The sequence below is a fragment of the Anas acuta genome, chromosome 9, assembly GCF_963932015.1.
Source record: "Anas acuta chromosome 9, bAnaAcu1.1, whole genome shotgun sequence".
NCBI classification, from domain to species: domain Eukaryota; kingdom Metazoa; phylum Chordata; class Aves; order Anseriformes; family Anatidae; genus Anas; species Anas acuta.
This window is the reverse complement of record NC_088987.1, coordinates 22,013,388-22,032,932: the sequence shown is the minus strand read 5'-3', so window position 1 is coordinate 22,032,932 and position 19,545 is coordinate 22,013,388. Positions and strand designations below refer to the sequence as shown.

Here is a 19,545-nt window from a genome sequence, read left to right as displayed (position 1 = left end):
AAGTCTTCTATGTCCATGCTAGAACCACATCACAGGATGCTCAAAATCAAACGGAAAAACTCTTACAAAGCACAGTGACCCTATGTAAAAACCAGCTGAAATCAGAAATGTAATAACTTCTGATTTGCAGAGGAACTCTGAGACAAAGCAGAGTAATTCATTTTGCATAATAAATTATTTGGTAAGTAATCAAATGCATGTAAAATCCTGGGCATCTAGTCTTTGTGCTGTGTATGACAGTTTGACAGGCAGACTCTGCTCATCTTTGACAAAGCTACTTGTCCAGTCTATTACAGAATGTTTATTTAAGAGGATGATAATTAAAGTTATAGATTGTGTTTAATCCAACTGCCTTTTTGGTCATTATTTCAGTATTTGTGGATATTTCTTGCTTTCCCACAGGCTGGAAAATGTTTGTAGTGCAGAAGCAGCCAACTCTTTTATTCCTTGGAGTCTACTAATAAGTTTAAGCAGCTAAATGCTCACTGAGAAGTGTCTGCAGATTCACCCAACCCCTAGCTTGCCCGTGTATGGTTGTGAAGAGAAGCAATGTGGAACACAGGCTGTTATTGCCTGACCACAGAGCTGACCACATTGGTGTAGGAACAACAGCACTCTGCCCAAAGCCAAGGATGGCTGCAGGTTTCTGACCTGCACTGTGGTTCTTATTTTGTTAAAATCATTTTTCCAGAATTTGCATGGGCTTACTGAATGAATGCACTTTGAATGCACTCATAGATGCAATGTGTATTTGCTTTCCTGTCTGCAGCAAGTTGCGGTCAAATGTATCCCAGATTGCATCTTTGTATTGAGGCAGAATGCTTCCTTAGAGTCATTAAAGCTACTCGTTATTTTTTTTCCTCCTCTTCGCAAGTATCCTAGAATGAGGCTTATCTGGATGCCTTGCAAAGTGAGTGGAGTCTCCATCTTTTAGTCGCTGTGTGTGTGAAATATTTCTCAACAGAGCAAGAAAAAAAATCCCAGTCCAGTGCTACTTTCTTACTGAGCTTTAGCTTCAAACAGGTATCATCTCCGACATATGCCAAGGTAACACCTGCTGAATGGCAGGAATATCTAGACAAGTATCTTTAGTGGTTACAGACCACTTCTGGGGCACTGAACTGTACACTTCAGATAATTCACCTGGCTGAGAAAGGTTTACCTGGCAGAGGAATACCTGAACTCTTGGCTGTGCTGTCCTTGCTGTTCCTCTTGGTCACCCGTCGGTGATTTGGCCACAGGTACGGAGAGTGTAAAGAAAGCGGCTGCAGTTATTGTTTACGTTTTTGAGGAGGGGATAAGTAAATTGTGGGAGCTGTTTCAAAACTCTCTGTTGTCACAACAGGGGGTGGAATTTAACTCAAAGCCAAACCAGGAGGAGCTCCATGACATTGGGCTGGATCCCTCATGGGTATGTGCTTCTGCCAGACGTGGTGCCTGCCGTGATTTAAAGCCACCCAGCCCAGAACAGAGACCATGTCCTGCTCCGGGCCAGCAGTCAGCCCTGCTAACCAGCCCTGCTGCCTTCTGTGCCACAGCGCCTTTCAGTCTCCACATTTCCCTTACACTTAGGGTTTACAGCTGAAGTCACCCAGGTTTTACTTCAGTTCTGTCTCAGGCAGATCACCAGGTGATGGCAGTTCTGCACGAGGAGCGGAGTTTCAGTGCCCGTGTGTGAGGAAACTCAGGCACAGAAACTCTGAATACCCCCTGCCCTTCGCACCACAGCTGCACGTTCAGGCGCCAGGCAGCATTCCTGCCAACACAGGCTGTGATATCTGTGGGCTAACATGCCTCCCTGCAAGCGTGTCAGTGCCGGGGGAAGGACCGGACGATGCCCAGCGCCGAGCGGGCACCCGGTGCCCGGTGAGAGCCCACGGGGCGGCCGCGGGGCAGCGCCGTGAGGGAGGCGGCGGGAGCGGCCCCGCGCCTCAGCGCCTCAGCGGGCGGGACGAGCCGCGGCCGCCCCTCAGGGCTCCGGGCGCGGGGCCGCCGCGCTGCGCATGGCCCGGGGAGGAGCGGGCTCGGGCTCGGGCGGCGGCGGCGGGGGCAAGGAGCCCAGTTCCGCTTCCTGACGAGCGGCCGGAGCGAGGGGCGCCCGCCCGCCCGCCCGCCTGCCGGTGCCCATGGCCGGCGAGAGGACGAGGCGCTTCACGCGGAGCCTGCTGCGGCCGGGGCAGGCGGCGGAGCTGCGGCACAGCGCGGCCACCGCCGCCAGCGGCCGCCTCCAGCAGCGGGTGAGCGGCGAGAGGGGTCGGGGAGGGGGTCCCGGGCGGCTGCCGTGCCCCCAGCGGGGAGCCTGGCACCGGCGGTGCGGGGCTGGGCGCACGGGGAGCGCCGTCTGCCCCCTGCTCGCTCGGGCGGCGGGCTGGTAACGCGCTCCCTGCGGGCTTTGAGAGCTGCGGGCTGGGGGAGCCGAGGGGCTCCTTCCCCGGCGAGGAAGCGAGGGGTTTGCTCCCCGTGTCCCCGCTGTCCCAGCGCCGAGCCGCGCTCTGTGCCTCGCCGGGTTTGCAGCCAGCCCTGGAGGTCTCCGTGAAGTGATCCCGAGCTCCCGACCCGTGGCAGCTCGGTGGAGGCTTCCTCGTCTCTAAAGGCTCTGTGGAAACGCTCCCCGAACCGTCCCGGCTGGTTTGGGCGCTGCCCAGGCTCTGTGCTGGGTCCTGCTCCCCTACGGGCGTGTGTTAAAGCCCGTACAGCAGCTGAGCGACCGCTCCGTCTGATGGCAACTGAAAGCCCTAGAGAAGAAGTTCTGTCAGGAGAACTTCTTGCCCTGCTCTGTCTCTGCTGCAAGAATACGAGAAAAACTGAGAAGGAGATTGATGGAGCACATCTGAATTTGATGGTCTGGATCCCTTGAGGAGGGAACCGGGGTTTTGTTTAATTGTTTTCCCGTTGTTGCTAACAGATCTTAAGCTGATAACTGAAGAACATAGCATTTAATTACTGCTCGTGCGCTTGAGTTGGGTTTTGTTCCACCTCTCTGTAGCACATGCAGCCTTCAGTTGCGGGGCAGCGAGCAGTATCTGTCACTTCTACGCGTCTGATTTCCTGCCCCGTGACGAAACGTGTTGCTGCAGGATTTCATCAGGGCTTTGGGTTTGGTTTCGAAGGCAAACGCAGGCAGATCTGCAGGGATGGTCCTTTATAGATACCGAGGTTCAGATTGGAAGACGCCAGGCCAGACTCTGGTTTCAGTTATGCCGCTCAGCGGGGGCACCGAGGGGCTTCCAGATGTTATGTTTTATCCTCCAGCAGGCACAGCGGTTCTGAAGCCTCGGTTGCTTGCTGTGTTGACTACGTATGTCTCTGAGAAACTTAATGAAGTTACCATCTTTTTACTGTACTTTTTGGGATTGCCAGTAGTGTTGCTCGTGAAAGCCAAATTTCCGTATAGTTCCTCATGCTGAGGACTCCTGCTGGGGTACAACGCTCCAATCCTCCAGATGAAGGCTCCTCTAGCTACACGAAGGCAGAACAAGATGAATTAGCCGTCATGCCTTAGCCAGCGGGCAGAAGGCCCCTTGCTGCTGTGCCAGCCCTGCGGAGCTACGAGGCTCGGAGCTGGGCGGTGCTGTTGTCCCCATGGGTCTCTCCGGTCATCACCTGCGGGGATGACCCTGTCCTGGTGCCCTGCCGGTGCTGCAGGCATAAGGATGTCACGTTGCTCTTGTAGAAAAGCGCCACAGGACCTCAGTGCTCTGGCTGGACTGGCACTGGTGGTTTTCTGTTGGTCGTGGTGTGTTTTTTTTCATTTGTTTGTTTTTGTTTTTTTGTACCAGAAGCAAATATTCCTGTAGAAGAGAAAAACCTGCTGTGTTCCATGGGGTGTGTTGGCACCCCTTGCGTCTTGTTCTGTGTGTTTCAGCACCTCATGCTCCAGTCATGCCAAACCTGGCATTGTAAATCTTGTGGTGGAGCATCCTGCAGGTCGCTGCTGCAGCACTCAAGGGCCTGTAAATAACCGGCTGCTACAAAGGAGGGAAAGTGGAAAGGTGGACGAACTGAGCTTTCTGGTACTGCTTTTGTGTCTGTCCTGTACGAAGTTCCAGCTGGGCCTCTGTCAGCCCAATTTGTAACAGCCCCTGCAGCAGGGGTCCCTCATGTCTTAGCAATTTGGTGGGAGCCCAGGGAGCAAATGCCTGTTGGTGTTAACTCCCAGGGAACAGTGGAATAGTGAGTTTTGTCTGTCAGTTCCTTGCTGCCCTCAAATACATCACTTCTGCTGCTGTGTGCTTTCCCTTCATTTTGTTCATATTTATTTGCTTAACGTAGAAAAAATGTTGCAAGATGTTGCAAGTATTCAGCTCAAAATTCTGTTTGTAGATTAAAAAAAAAAAGCGTCAGAGTAATCAAGGGGATGGGGTAAGTAACTTTTTAACGCTATGAAAGATATAAAGTGGAAACAGAGGTTGAGTGGGAAATATATATATTTTTATACTTTATGTATATTATATGTATATAGTTATATATCTTATTGGCAGTGCAGTAGCTGCAGCATTTCAACACAGGTAAGACATCCTACGTTAATTACGGAGTCTTCAGCAAATGCAAGGGGGTGCTGCTGTCAGGTGTTAGTGGTGTGTGGCAGCACTTCAGGTGGCTTCAAAAATTGCCCAGTTATTTCCTGTTAACTAATTTGTTCTTTTGGAGAGGGCAATTTACAAAAACTAGTCAGTGAAATTGATCAGCATCATCTAAAAGAAGGTAAATAATTTAGTGTGTTTTGAAGCTTTGTCACAAAATTCTGTCTATGTCCTAACAAAAAAGGTTTGTTAGAAATCTGCAGTGTGAACGCTCAGTTCCTAGGAAGCTGACTAGCTGTGCGCAAGCTGTGTCTGTTTCGTTTGCCTGCAACTGCAGCAAGGTTTCTCTGCAAGTTTTCAGAACACGGGTGGGCCACTCTGCTTCTTGAAATCCCATTGCTAGCCACTTAGTTATTACGAAACTTTGCATTATATCAATATTTCCAGGTCACAATTAATTTGGCTAAGTACTGCTGGCTGCAGCACTCATCCTTTACATAAAGTATTGTGACACTGCTTTCATAAAAGGCCTGTGGGGGGTCTTGCTCCTCGTCTCTCTTCTGCAGTTTACCAAGTTAATAGCAGGCTGGAATTGGGCTGCTGCTCCACGTGCCTTTTTTTTGGCAGAGGTTTCTTTCCGTCATGCTGCAGCCAAGTGGAGAAAGTTGTGGTGTCCAATGACCCTACACTGGCTGTCTTTCTTGACTGGAATCTGGATTACACAGGCTTCCCTTTTTATTTATTTATTTGTTTAAGGGGGGAAGGGTCTTTATCTTACCTGAGGGCGGTGCGATTCCTTCTTGAAAGAGCAGGTTCCAATTATTTCCAATGTGTGTTTCATGTTGTGTGTTCTTCACAAGTAATAAAGGCTCCCTTTGCATTGTAGCTCTGTATTTTTAGTTTTAGAGCTGATTTTTAATTCTGAAGGTAGGTAACAAAGTGTTTGTGACTTTATCTGTTTTGTTTTATGGTGATTTCAGCAGCATGGCAGTCTCCAAGGAAGAGTAATCTGCATTGCTTGCAGGCTCACAGAGAACACCCATTGCTTTGGTACCCAGGGTGATAACAACAACGGAGCTTTGACCATCCTTACCCCCCTGGGCCCGGCTGCGTGGCCTTTTCTCATCACGCAGCCGTGCTTGGGTTAGACTTCCACGTTCAAAATCAGGCCAATGAATGAAATTGCCTCCCCAGTGAAAACTTCGTTTGTTTAGAAGGTACAGTGTTAGCTGAGCTATTCCAAGGACAGAAGTACTTTGAAAACCGGGCTGTGAAAGGCTCCTTTCTTCTGAGGATATTCTGATGTCTACTGTTTGTCCAGTGTGAACTGAAGTAAGGCATTTATACGGACAGTGAATGTACCATGCTGTTACAGATAAATAGGCTGTATGTGTTTCTACATACGTGTCCATGCCTGGGCTTCACACACCATCTACTAGATGGTTGTCAATTCCTCTGTAGGCTTCTTAATGTATTAGCTTGTTCTTTTTTTTCCTTTTTCTCTTTGGTTAAAGCTGAGGTGACAGCCTGGTGAAATAATCCTAAAAACATGCACAGAGTGAAAGCCTCATCCCCATTTTTGTGGTTGAGGAAAGAGCTTATTCATTGCACAGGCAGAAGGGAATGTTATCTGCAGTCTAGGCCTGTGAAGATTCTGCTGTTGAAGTCTCTGTGTTTGAGTTGTTGTCGTCTCTTCAGGACAGACAACTTGTCAGGTATGTTTAGGATGTTAGCAACTATAATGAAGTTTTAAAAAACTTTTTTTATATTTGTATTTTACCTGTGAAACTTGCTCATGAGTATGCATTCCAAAACTTATCTTTAATATCCCCTACATCTTCAAAGACAAAACCCAACATTATAAGTAATTTCCTTAATCAGCAATTTTTTTTTAAAGTCTTTGTGTCCGATGAGTGATTTCATAGCTGTTCTTCAGCTGGGGTATCCCAAGGACACCTGCAGTGGTGTGGACCTGACGAGGATCTGATCATTTTCAGCTGGCTGCTGGAGCCCAGATGTAAGAGCAAAGCAAGCAAAAGGGCACAGACAAGAATGTACTGTTTGCACATTCTCCAGCTGCTAGGCTCCCTCCTCTGCAGGCAGACAAAGGGGCCAATTTCTTCTCCTGAGTAATTCTAGGAACTTCATTTGAGGCTTGTACTGGGGATCAAACTGACGCGCAGATGAAGAAAGAGAGATAAGGGAAGAAAGCCACAGAGAGGGTGGAGGAGAAAAAGGAAGAAAATGGTCTAGAAAGAGTTCACAAGCACTGGAGAAAATGGGGGAAAAGAGGAAAGACTTTGTGGGGAAAGAGAGGCTGAAGAAGACGATGAAACGGAGGAAAGAAATGAAGAGATCTGCAAGAAAGATTCGTCAGGTTGGTGAATAACTCGTGCAAATGAACCCTTAATATGAAATACACAGGGAGTGTATTTAAACACTTTGGTTTAAATGTAGTTTTTGCTGTTGTCTTGAATCTGTCACTTGAATAATGCTTTGTTTTGAATTGATGGGAAGTGAGTCAGCTTGAGTAACTCAACATGATCTCAGTTTATAGAAGCCGCATTAACTTTTTCCCCCTGCTTACAAGGTTAAATAAGGGGTCTGGAGAAGGGAAGAGGAACAGCAGTTTCCAGAGAGGGAGAATCTGGAAAATTGAGCCTTGTATTGGGTTTGGAGAATGGCTGGGCAGAGAGGAGGTTTAGCGTTGTGGCTTTTAGCAGGCAGTTCTGCGGTGCATATGTCACTTCCAGAAGTCAAAACATGTTTGTAACTTTGCTAGCACAAGGTCAAAAGGCTGTGCAGCAGTGACATGGGTGTGATTATTACACAAATAACAAAGTCTTACAGCAGTATGTGTAACACTTGCCAGTTCAGGATTGCCTACATTTTGCAAAAATCAACAGTATTTCTCTGAAGCTGGATGATATTATTTTTTTTGTCTGCTTTATACCGCCTGCATTTTCTTATGTTATGCTGACTTTATTCTGGTTTTGCTGATAAGAAGAACAAAACAAAAAGATAACTGCCCAAGACCTCGCAGTGAGCATTCAGTGAGCCTCAGAACAACGGTCTCCAAGTTCGTTGCTGCCATGGGCTGCCCTGCCACGCTCAGCCAAATCGCTTGCCTGACTTAGAGCTGCTCTGCAGTCTGCCCCCGCTCTCATTGCTGACCCCCGCAATTTTCCTCTCTCCTCTAAAATGTAAGAGAACCAAGAGCTGCTTGCTCTCTGTGTGCTTCTCCTCGGTTTGTCCCTTTCAGAGCAGAACACCACCAGGCTTTGAGTTGCACTGTAATGAGGGCAGCAAGCTGTGCTAGTGCGAGCTGCTCAGGTGTGTCAGTGAAGCCTCCCAGAGCCTTTCTCTTACAGGAGAAACTCAGGAGGCTTGTTTGTTTTTACCTTTCTCCACTTCCTTGTTTTTTAGATTGGTCTCACAGTGCAGTAGTGTATTTTGTTCCCCCTCTGTCATTGGTATGTAATTAAAACCTAAACACGTAGGTTACATAGATTTTTTTAGTAGGCTGCTTCTTATCTCTGGTACCATTTTTTTTTCTGATGATACATACACGCTGGTTCTTTGTTTTTATGTCTTGCAAGGTGCCTTACAAACACAGGAGGGAGTTCCCACAGAGAGCTGGGGATGGGGCTGCCCAGCCTCACCTCCCCAGCTTGCTCTCAGGGGTTAGTATCCACAAAAAGCCCCTGGCTTGGGTACTGTAAGGCTGCTAGCAGCTGGAACCCGAATGCTGGGTGGTTTGGAACGTCAGGTGACAGAATGTAGATGGGCTTTGGGCTTGTAGGAAAACACGACACATGAGGAAACCTGGAGATGTTTCTGGGATGTGGGGGTTTGTCCTGTGTGGCCAGCTCAGCAGTGGGGACCGTAGCTACCACCATCAGGATCTCACGTAATTACAGGGAAATGGGGCTGGATGCCTCAGCACAACAGGGGTCTGCGCTGCCTCTGTGGAACCATGTCTTATCTCTGCAGCCTCAAATCAAAATTCCCAAAGAATTGAAGAAAACATTACACCCTATTACATTTTAAGTTACCGATTGATTCAATTTTAATTAGCACTTAGCTTTTTACAAGATTTCCTTCACACTCTGGCTGTTGTGCGGTTGGTATTGTGTTTATTTAGCAAGCTGTCAGCTTCGTAGTGATTGTCTTAATGCTGAGCGTGGTTCTCCACGTCTGGATTCATGTTGTGTGGGGGAAGTACAAGGCAATTGTGTTGTTGAGTCTGAAATTGGCTTGTTTGCTTTTCGTCTTTGAGAGTAACTTCGGCTGACTTGAGGCAAACATGATTCTAGGTTACTTTGACATGTTGACCTAAATTAAATGATGTAGATATAATGTAATGTAATGAATGCACCCGAGCTGGATACAATAAAGGGGAAAAAAATACTTTCTTTGAGTGTCATTATTTATGAACGAGAGTAGTACAGAGACATCTCTCTGAAACTGCAATGGCTAAGCATGGTTAGCATAGAAAAAAAGGAAACTTAATCTGTGGATTCTGTTAATATAATTTGATTATTATTTTCATTTATTTTCTTTTAAGCTGACATTTAATTACATTGTTTATCCATGTATGTTTTCTGCTAGCTTTTGCTTCTTTGAGTAAGCTGATGTATGTCAGCTGCTTTTAATGAGTGCTTCTGATTTACCGGCAAGAATGAAGTTCTGGCTGCTCAGGTGTTTCATAAAGCCTGTGCCTGCGCCTCTCCTCACACTGAGCTAGAGGCTTGCCATGTGGTGAGCACAATGGCTCTGTACAGACAATGCCATTTACTTTTTTAATGTGTCTGTGTCTCAATGCAAGTTCCTCAGTGGTCTTTATTCTAGGTCTTCTGTGTTTTTCTTTTTGTTTGTTTTTTTTTTTTTTTTTTTTTTTCGGGGCGGGGGGGAGAGCTTGGCACAGTTTGAAGAAAACAGACTTCTCAAGTGTGAGACCCTTCTCTGATCTGAGGTTTGGCCAGGCTCTGGGAGAATTTGAGGAGGTCTGCAACCCTTGTAGGATTTCAGCTCCTACCAATGCCCCAGGGATTCCTCTGACTTCCAAAGAACATTTCACCTGGAGTTCAACCCAGGCTTTTGTCTTTTATGGGAGTTAGAGAGGAATCCTTTACAGCTGCAGGTGTTTACCACAAGTCTTCCTGTAACACCTCTACCACTGTTTTTGCATTTCTTCTCAACATTAGGATTAATTGCTCTTACCTTCCTCTCCCCTGCTCTGTTTCCTACACTCGCTCTGTACCGAGGGTTACCGCAGTGCAGGGCAGGCACCAGGGTTGGTGTCACCAAGCCCTGCAGCGCAGCGCAGCCTTCCTGGGGCTGCAGTCCCAGCTGTGCTTGGTACCAACCCACTGCCCCTGCACCTCTCCATTTCTTGCAATCCCCTGCTCCTGCCTGTCAGCCATTATCTCTGCCTATGGGCTGCCCCAGGTCCTCTCGCTTCTTGTTGTCTCAAGTTTACATTGGATTTTTCAGCAGATTGTCTCCGCTGTGGGGAAGAGAAGTGGCACAAAGGTGGGGGAGAACCACCGGGGTATCTCCTGGCCCCAGTGGTTTCTAACCCTGAAACGATTTCTTCCATCCCCTTCTGCTGTGAGATGCTTGTTGTGCTGCCTCCTCTTCCTCTCCCCAGCCTCTGCCTTCCTGCCCTCTTGGCCCTCTGGCGGCCCCAGGGGAGAGGCCAAGCCCAAAAGGCAGCAGAACAGGGAAAGGAAAGGCTGCTTGTGCCTGAGACAGCATGTGGTGGAAGGGGAGGAGGACAGGTCTCCAAGGCTCCCTTCTCTGCCCTTTGGAAGCAAACACAGCGCTCCTTCCCAGGCTATGAGCAGGACAGGAGAAAGTATTTGGAGCATGTTGAGTCTTTTAGAGTGAAAGCATTGGGCTGAAATCAGGCTGGGGGCTGTTGGTTGGACCATGCTGATTTAAATAACGTCATCTCTGGAGGCTGTCCCGTGAAGGAGCTCTTCACATTGCTGTGAAAGTACCAAGGCACGTGCTGGGCTTGATGCCTGTTGTTAGGAATGCCTCCATTGCATTTGGCAGGACGTGTATTAATGTGAGGTGTTTGTAGCAATATCAGTCTCTTCTGAACGTAGAAATGTGCAGACTTTCTCCTGGCCTTCTTAAAAAATATATATTTTTTTCTTTCTACCAAAGAAATTGGTGAACGTGTTACAGGAATACTGCTGGCAAACACCTGCAGCTCTTCTCTTAGAACAGCCTCAGAGTGGTCTCAAGTCTCCAAAGCGGTTCAGGGGCCAGAGGAGCTGGTTCATGCCTTCAGACTTCAACTGGGCTGAGCAAAACAGGGAAGAGCATGGTACAGAGCAACGGCACGTGGACAGACAGGGTCCTTGGGCAAGCAAGTCCTGGGCCCCACCTCTGGCTTGGTGATTCCCCCTGCAGGGAGAAAGGGAGTGATGAGTAAGTGTTAAAAGCAGTGTTGAGCAGACTTTGGTATTTATTCCAGAATACCATGTGGTCCGTGTCTTTTGTGTTCACACACTTGCAGTGCATAATAAAACGTGCTGAGCTATCGTGTCCCCACTGCCACTGTATAGGAACGCTTTTTTCCTTCCATTCGTGTGTAGCAGGTGGATTTCCACAAGCAAACAAAGAGCAGTTGCAGTAACAAAACAGAAGTGAAGTGTCGTGTGTAGTCCTTGTTTGAAAATTAGTTACTAAAATGCATCTGCCTGTTTCAGAGCTCACACCTCCCTTTTACGTGGTCACCTTTTACATCAGTAACAGCTGTTTGTCTCATTAAGCTGTGTCACTGCGTGGTGCTTCTGTTCTGCTGACACCATTTCGTTAGCTGGCTTCATGGCTAGCACAGGTTGAAATTAAGTCATAGGCTGTTACGTAGAATTGCTGCATGAATTTATCCTCATAGCCCCACCAGAATTAACAAGAGCTGTTTCTGAGGCTGGTTAGGGGAACTTATCAAACTGAGATGAAGGAAATACATGAGCAGAAATTTAGCTTACCCTCTTTCCTAGTTGAATAATAACTTGTGGTACAGCAGCAGCATTAGAAGTCTGTAATTTATACTAAAAAAGAAGTTTCAATCTAGGTAGATTTACCATGGGTGCATATCTCAGAAGCTTCCTGATACCTATTTACTTCAACCATGTAGCCAAGGTGGTACAAAAATCCTTTTTGGATTCTTTGTATCCTTCTACTAGCAAGGGTAACTGTTTGCAGGGCAGTTTGGGGTGGAAGTTACATGTAACTTACGTGGCAGGGAGCACTGAGTGGCAGGACAGGAGGACATTAATTGCCATACATTGGCATGAAGTTTATCTGCCTTTTTCTTCATGTTCCTGCAGTGCGAACCCTACAAGCTTACTAGACATGGCCTTTATGCTGCACTTAATCATTGTCTTGCCCTCAATTCTTTATTCTTGTATCTTCCCACTCCCTGCTTTGCTGCCCTTGCTCCTTCCAATCCTCGGTCCTTGTTGCTGTGTCTCTCCCACTCGTCTCCAAGCCCCCACTAATGCCTCTCTGTGTGCAGGGAACAGTATGTTGGTTGTGTGTTGGGCACCCTATTGCCATCCATGCCATCTTAAAACCCACTTCTTCCAGGAACTCTCTGTCCCAGTTGCTCAAACCAATAATTTCTCTTCTCTTCACTGAGAAGCTCTCCAGTGCCATGCTGCTGTAGCCGTGCCTCTCTCACCCCCATATGGTCCACATGGAGCCTTTGGGTTCTGTAGCAAGTCTCCCTCTTAGCTTTTGTATAAAATTTTACATCACACAAATGGGCTTATAGACATGATTGCTATTGGAACAACTGTTTGCTAGATAAAAGATCACTTAAATAAAAGGTAGTGACTCCTCTTTCAAAGAGGAATCTGTCAGGTGTTTGTTCCCTTAAAGCATTTCTGTACCAGTGGATCCCCGTTCAGTGCTTACGCAGTATTTACAGATGATTGTGTATACGGTGGAATGTCTTAATGCATCTGTATCAAGTCTATTTTAAAAATATTTAAACCAATTAAGCAAATAGGTGGCTGCCAGGGCTACCATCTGTTTCCTTGGAGTAATGCGGCATGCACAGGTTTAGGGGGGTGGAGGGGATTCCCCAAAGTCCCTGATGGCACAGCCACTGCAGAGGAGCACGCAGTGACACTCAGCCCCTCTCGAATCCATCTGGTGTGGTTTGCATCACTTCTGATGAGCGTCACCTGTGCAGAGGGGAAGGCAGGCATGCTGGGGCTGGCAGGGAGAGGAGGGTCATTTCCAAGGAAAAGCACTAACTTTGGGCTTGCCGTTTCACCCTGGTAAAACAGCTGTGGTTGCACAAAAGCCTGTGTATCAACTGGCTGCTGACAGTTAAAAGGATGAGACCTTTAAAAACAAGAAGTCCTTGTATATGTGGTTATTAATAGATTAAACTACGAGAGTTACAGGAATTAAAACTAAAGAAGTTAAAAGAAATCCAGATCTTCCCCCTCACGTGTTTCCTCCCCCATGCACCCTCTTTTTCTTTTTTTTTCTTTTTCTTTTCACCACTTCCCTTACTTTTATTTGCTTTGAGGCTTAAAACAGTGAAGCTAGAAGCGTTTTCATATAATGCTGCTGAACGTAGGTAGATGGTACTAACTGGGAATATTTAGGGATGAGAAGATCATTGTTTTTTCCTCACCTTTTAGTTGTGGCTATTGAGGGTGAGTCCTCTGCTCACCAGTATCCGGAGCTGCCTGGGCATCTGAGTGTTTGCCTGCGGTTCTTTGCTGCTCTTTGGAGGGGGTGAGGGTATATTTGGTATGGTTTGGAGTGTGTGCCGCTTCCTAAAAGAGGAAAATAACCAAAGAATTGTCACCAAACATTTTTTTTTTTCAATAATGGGCTTTGTGGGGAACCACACTGAGATTGGTGCCTATACTACTGAAAGCCTAACACATTGTCATACCGTTCTCCTCTCGTTCTTGTTTATGAAGACATTTTCTGTTCTTGAAGAAAACTACACGGAAGCAATAGGCAGCTTACTGTTTCATTTAATTATCTGCAGCTAGCATTTATAGGGCACAAAGAAGGTGGCAAAATGGTGATGGGCAGGTTCTTTTTGTTTGTATCAGAGCTCCAGGTTGTTTTCCCTGTAGCCAATATGCCAAACAAGTCCTGCTGTCATTTACTAACCAAGAATTTTTTTGAAATATTTTCAGTCTTGAGGGTGCAAAAATAACAAAGTGAACTGTGACTGGAGAGGAATAATACTTTCTAGTTGGTACTATCACGGGCTCTGCTTAGCAGACTTTTTTTGTCTGTAAGATAACAGAAATGAAAACTAGTGAAGTGTAAGTGCTGACAGTATGACTGTTTTTAGACAGCTTGGCAGGAAACACTCACTATTTCCTCTTCTGTTTGATGTTCTGTTACTTTCTCATAAATACTAACCCTGCTGGGGCATCGGTGTTTGCTGCTACAGTGGTATGGCTATGACAATGAAAAGAATAAAAGACAATGCCAAAAACAGCCAGATTTAAATATCTTCTGTTGCTTTAAAGAGATTGTATGGACTTGTTTTTTTCTTAAATACAGAATTTTCCATTGTTTTTTTGGTGCCACTGGAGCATCTTTCCAATGCAAATACATAGACTTGTCTCTGCATAGTTGAGCTGGGAAATGGGGATCAGTTTACATGTGAAGTATGGGCTCACACTGGTGCTCTTCTGGATCGGGTTAGAGCTTCCAGCACTTGTTTCTCATAGGTAGATGCTGGGTTTCTGTAGTTGTAGTGTGCCTGGAGGACGTGCGTCCCACAGAAGAGATACATACATCTACATGTGGAATAAGGTGACAGGCCCCCCTTCTCCATCACTTTCGTAAGGTGACTGGTATTTTGGTCTCTTGAAATGCCAAGCAAGCGCTATCCCCAACCCAGGGGTAGTAGAAGAAACAAGACAGAGGCGAATCTCTTTATCGTAAGCCTTGTCCTCTCACCACGCCTGATTCTTGTGTCTCATAGGCAGGATGCCTTCATTTGATTAGGGCACTGCCTTCCCTCAGGGCCTAGCAGTCCTTCATGGATGGTACTTGAGCTTCTGTGTTGTTATTCCCTCAGATCAGGGGCTGATTGGTGAGCTTTAAAAGCCAGGAGGTGCTGCCTTGGAGGGCGAGATCTGCCGATAAGCCCGTGCAGATGCTTTGCCCCAGCACATCGCTCTATGTGCTGCGGCTTCCACCTCCACCCAGTGCCTGCCCTCAGTCTGCTGCCAGCTGATCTTTGTGAAGAGTAATCTGGTTGAATTCAGTGTCACCACGCCAAGAGAAGGACTGAGTGGTTGTAGCCAGGCCTGACCTTATGCTTGGCAGAGTGTGTTTAGCTGCGTGTACATCCCCTTATTTAGATGTAACTGTTCCCACCTTAGTGAACTGCTTGATGAAAGCATGAATGACAGCAAGGTGAGAGCTGTTGTGTTGGCTGCAAGTCTGTTACCACAAAATCGTTGTCATGTTACATATAAAGCAATAAATGATCATTAACGTCTGACTGGAATCCAATTGGAGCACTAATTATATGTCAGAGTAAATTTTGGCAGAAATGAATGCTGAATGCTATCTCTGCATCTTAATTTCTGCCGCAGTTTTAAGAGGAAGTGGGGTCTGAAATTTCCAGAGTCTAAAAAAAAGATATTTGAAGGAAATCTGGTATTTTCATTTATTCACTTGGATGTCAGAGGTTCTAGTGAAAGCTTTGGCAACATAGCCAACAAGAGCGTTTTACTTCCTTAAAAAAGAACGAGGGAAAAAAAAATAGGGTTAAAGTTCCAGCACGTAGCCTGTAACATTTAAATTATTTACTTATGCAGTTGTGCTTTCTCAACTGAAGGCCCTTAAGATTGCCCAGCTGCCAGCAGAATGAGAGGGTGGTCCAGGAAGCTGGTCATCTATTTTAAAATGTAATTGCATGTTCAGCGCAATTAGAGAACTGATTGCTTCCCTAAAATAAATCAATGCATTTGCAAGCATAAATAATTAAGACTTCTTGAAAAGCACTGTCTGTCTGTTTTGTTTTTTATTTTCTACTTGGGTGGAGAGGGCCTGGAAGACTAAATAGAGAAGAGGTCAACATTTGGGCACTACCTAAAATTATTAGGATGCCTTGGAAGTTCTTTCGAGATGTGTCAAAACAAAATACAGAGTGACATCGCTCCTGTTATATGCTAAATCTTTTTTCTTTCTTTAGTAATGCTCTGAAATGTTTCTACAAGGACAGGAATTTTTGTGAATATCGGTTAATAAAAAGTACTAATGGCAGGTACGATGAATAATAAAAACAAATGGCTTGCGACCAGACATTTCATTCGGTGAGAATGAAAGCTCTTTGCACATATGTGTATTTAGCTTGTAGTTTCTGCTCATATTTTAATCTCCTTTGGAGTTCAGTATTAATCTTTCAAAACACACATGTTACTAATCAAAATATTATTCTTCTAAAGACTTTTTTTCCCCTGAAATACCAACCAGAAGACATATGTTTGTAGAGACTGTGTTACAGCTTAACAAATATAGACCAAACAACTTACAGTTGGGTTGGTTTTGCTAATTTTGTGTTTAGTTGAATAAAGAGCCTTGTGGACGTGAATGTTAATTGGTACCAGCAACACAGGTTCATTAGTTTTGGTTTTTCTATGATTTTATTCTCTTCTGGAGTTCAAGTAAAAGGGAGTGAAAGCCTGACAGGAGACGTGAAATGAAAAACACATGTTGCACAGAAAAGCTGTCCAGGGTACAGAACACCACAACGTAGCTCATTAGATGCTAAAATAGCTGTTGTCAGTTTGATATTGTGAGCACATTCTTGTGTCGTGAAAAAGTAAAGCAAGAGTCCTCACCATGAAAGCGGTGAGGCCCTGGCCCAGGCTGCCCAGAGCAGCTGTGGATGCCCCATCCCTGGAGGTGCCAAAGACCAGGCTGGATGGAATTTGGGCAGCTTGGGATGGGGGCAGGTGCCCCTGCCCACAGCAGGGAGGCTGCAGCTCGGTGGCCTTTAATGTCCCTTCACACCCAAACCGTTCTAGGATTCTGTAAGATCACTTGGAAAAGTGCAGGGTGCATTTTTGTTGGTTTGTTTACAAACATACAGGCAGCTCCTACTTCTGTAAAATGATTAGTCTAGGGGAGGCCAATGCTTTATGCAAAGAGGAACCTATGTACATGTTTTTCTGTGTAGAAACTCATGATTTTTTCCATGTGCTTTACTCCTGCAAGTAGCAGGGCTGGAACATGCATGGCATAAAGAAAAGGGGGCAGGCTGCTTGGATTGCTCTGCCTGGACCCATCAAGTTTGTGGCTTTTTGAGCAGCATTTAAGAAAAAAAAAAGAAAAAAAAAGAAAAAAAAAAAGACCTTAATGTTTACATTCTGTAAAAATTCCAGATTCCTGATTCTCAATTTCTTCCTTTTGGAAAAAACTGCCATTGGATTTTTGGCACTGATAAGGGAAAAAAAAGATCCAAAGCCACGTTATTATGGAAATAATATGTATTCTTCCTGTGGGATCTTTCCTATCAGATAAAAGGATACATCTGCAGCCACTCCATTGGGGTGAGTGGGGTGATGAGACATCAGCACCTGAGACAATGCAGGTTTTGCTAGCCCCTGTATGTACAAATTTTGCTTTGCATTTCCTACATCCATATTTTGTGCCTCATTTTCCAGCTGTGGAAGTTTATGTTTGAAAATTGAATGAGATTATCCATTTTGTTTCCTTGCTCCTGGCTGAACTCTTTGCATATGGGAGACTGTCTCAAAGTGAAATTGTCTTGAAATAATAAGCAAGGACTTTGAGTTGAAAGAAGCCTGATTGGAAGCCTCTTCTGCTCCTTCCTACGTTAGCTGGAAACAGAGCCTTCTGCAAAGTGAAATTGTATGGCCTAAATGGTCAGTTTATAGCCACTTGTTCCTGCCTTTGTGTTTAGGCTTTGGCTTGAGCAGCTCTTCCGCTTTGGTTGTGTTCAGTGCTTGCCCTCACAGGGCACAAATCTGGGCTCTGTTTTGCTGGGCTGAATAAGCCATGCTCTGACACAGTCACGGAATAATGTAGCTTGGAAGGAGCTTCTGGAGGTTGTCCAGGCCAGCTCTGCACTCACAGCAAGTCCAACTAAACCAGGTTGCTGAGGCCCTTGGCAAGTCAAATGTTGAGACTGCGAGGATGGAGAGCTCACAGGCACTGCAGTGCCCTGTTCCAGTGCTTGACCGCCCTCATGGGGAAGTGACTTTATTGTATTTAACTGCAATTTCCCTCATCACAACTTCTGTCCGGTGCATCTCCTCCTGACTGTTTTTCTGCTATGGCTTATTTGTACAATATTTGCTTCCTAAAGGATTAGCCCAGCCTTAGTTGTTACTTCTGGTGAAAATTCTTTCCAGAGTTTCTCTTAATATATGTTGGTTGTTTTTTTTTGGTGCTGCGTCAGACAACGGATGAATGTTGGTAGCTCCAAATAATAGTTTACCCATTTTATGGGATAATAAAATTTCTTATAAAGCAAATGCTTCAAAAAAAAAAAAAAACATTTTTATTTCCTGGTACATATTTAAGGAAACCACAACAATGTTCTTTGCCAGTCTATAAAATATGTAGTGTTAGATCCAAAAGCCACTGAAGTGCATTGAAATAGAGATTTCAATCGCTGCCTGTGGATTACAGTTCTCCCATTTTACTTAATCTAGGAAAAGTACCTGAGAGTAATCCCATCATGGAGGCTGCGATAGTAATAAGGTACCCACCAAAGTGAGGAATGACTTGTGAATCATCAGGAGGCATCACTTGGGTTGGAAATAGGAATGCAGCAATTATTTGCATGCAAGTTATGTGTGTGTCACGTTCTGTTCTGGGTTCCAGCCCAGTTTCTGTCACCAGCCTGTTGGAAATCCTTAATTCAGTCTTTTTTGTCACTTTGTCTGCTTCCTTATCTGTTAAGTGGCTGCAGTACATTTACGTTATTGCGAACCTTGTTGAGGGATCTGTCAGGTGAAAAGCTCTGTATTTTGGCCACGTGTGGTGTGGTAGTAACTCAGAGTACTCCACACAACTTCGGTGCAGCCCTTTCCACCAGGCATAATGTGAAAGACGAAAGGAAAGCACTGTTGAGAAGAGGAGGGCGGCATTAGCTCAAGCGGTCATGGGCAGTCTCTTCCTGTGGTTACCAGACTTTTTTTTTCCCATTCCCGCATGTGATGGCTTCTGTTTTTAGCACGTAGAGTCAGAAAACAAGCGAGTTGTAGGCACGGGGTTAGTGGCACGTTTGGGCTGCCCGGCCCAGGCCCGGCGCTGTGACGGGCTCCTCGCGGCCTGGCTGTGCTATGTCCAGCTCCACGCTGCACAGACAGCCTGCAGGCAGCCAGCTCTCTGTGCTTAAGGGCCTGGTTATGGATCAACGTGAGCCATGTGTTTGGAAGGGTTACGTACAGCCACCCTCATCCTGCCGCCCTTCTTCTGGGCCGCCTCCTAGTTGTGGTGAAGCACGCCTGACTCCATTAAACGGCTTGGGTAGTGCAGTCACGTTTTTCTTCGTGTAAAGTCGAGGTTTTATAAATAGTCATTTAACAAACGTGCTGTTTGTGTCATCCTGCCAGCAGAGCTGTGCCTGTCGGTGCGTTTGTCTTTCATGTACTACTCCCTAGAGGGTGCCATACACCCGCTTTCTGCAGCCCTGCTCGCTCTGGAGCGGGTGGCGGCGGCTTTGTGGCAGTGCCAGGAGGGTCCTGAACGTCCTGCAGTGCCTGAGAGCCTGAGAAATGAGGTGGCTGGATGAGTTCAGCCTCTTGTGTAGTCACAACCACATACTGCCAAGTGGGGAGGTTGTGCTGACTGGTGGTTGTGCTGACTGGTGGTTGGTGTTGTTAATTGAGAATTGCGTGCCTCAGTCGGAAGGAAATACGTGCTGAAGTCTCCTGTCATTCAGAAACTGTTCTGAGCACTTAGTGAAGTAAATGCTTCTTTCCCAGTTCACTGAGGAGTAGCTGGTGGAAAATAAAGAAATGTAAAA

The 19,545-nt window shown here is 46.0% G+C and overlaps 1 protein-coding gene across 5 annotated transcripts in view; it reads left to right on the top strand.

Annotated features, from left to right (window-relative positions):
- Window positions 1-1,980: 1,980 nt before the first annotated feature.
- DOCK10 (dedicator of cytokinesis 10) overlaps window positions 1,981-19,545 on the top strand; it is a 148,026-nt gene continuing 130,461 nt past the window's right edge. For 2 of the 5 annotated variants that reach the window (XM_068691437.1, XM_068691436.1), the window contains exon 1: window positions 1,981-2,237. In XM_068691437.1, coding sequence (XP_068547538.1) covers window positions 2,127-2,237 — 111 coding nt within the window. In that variant the 5' untranslated portion in view covers window positions 1,981-2,126. Of the gene's footprint in view, window positions 2,238-6,485; window positions 6,901-19,545 lie in introns of those variants that run through there. The other 3 variants (XM_068691441.1, XM_068691440.1, XM_068691444.1) reach the window with 2 other exon arrangements.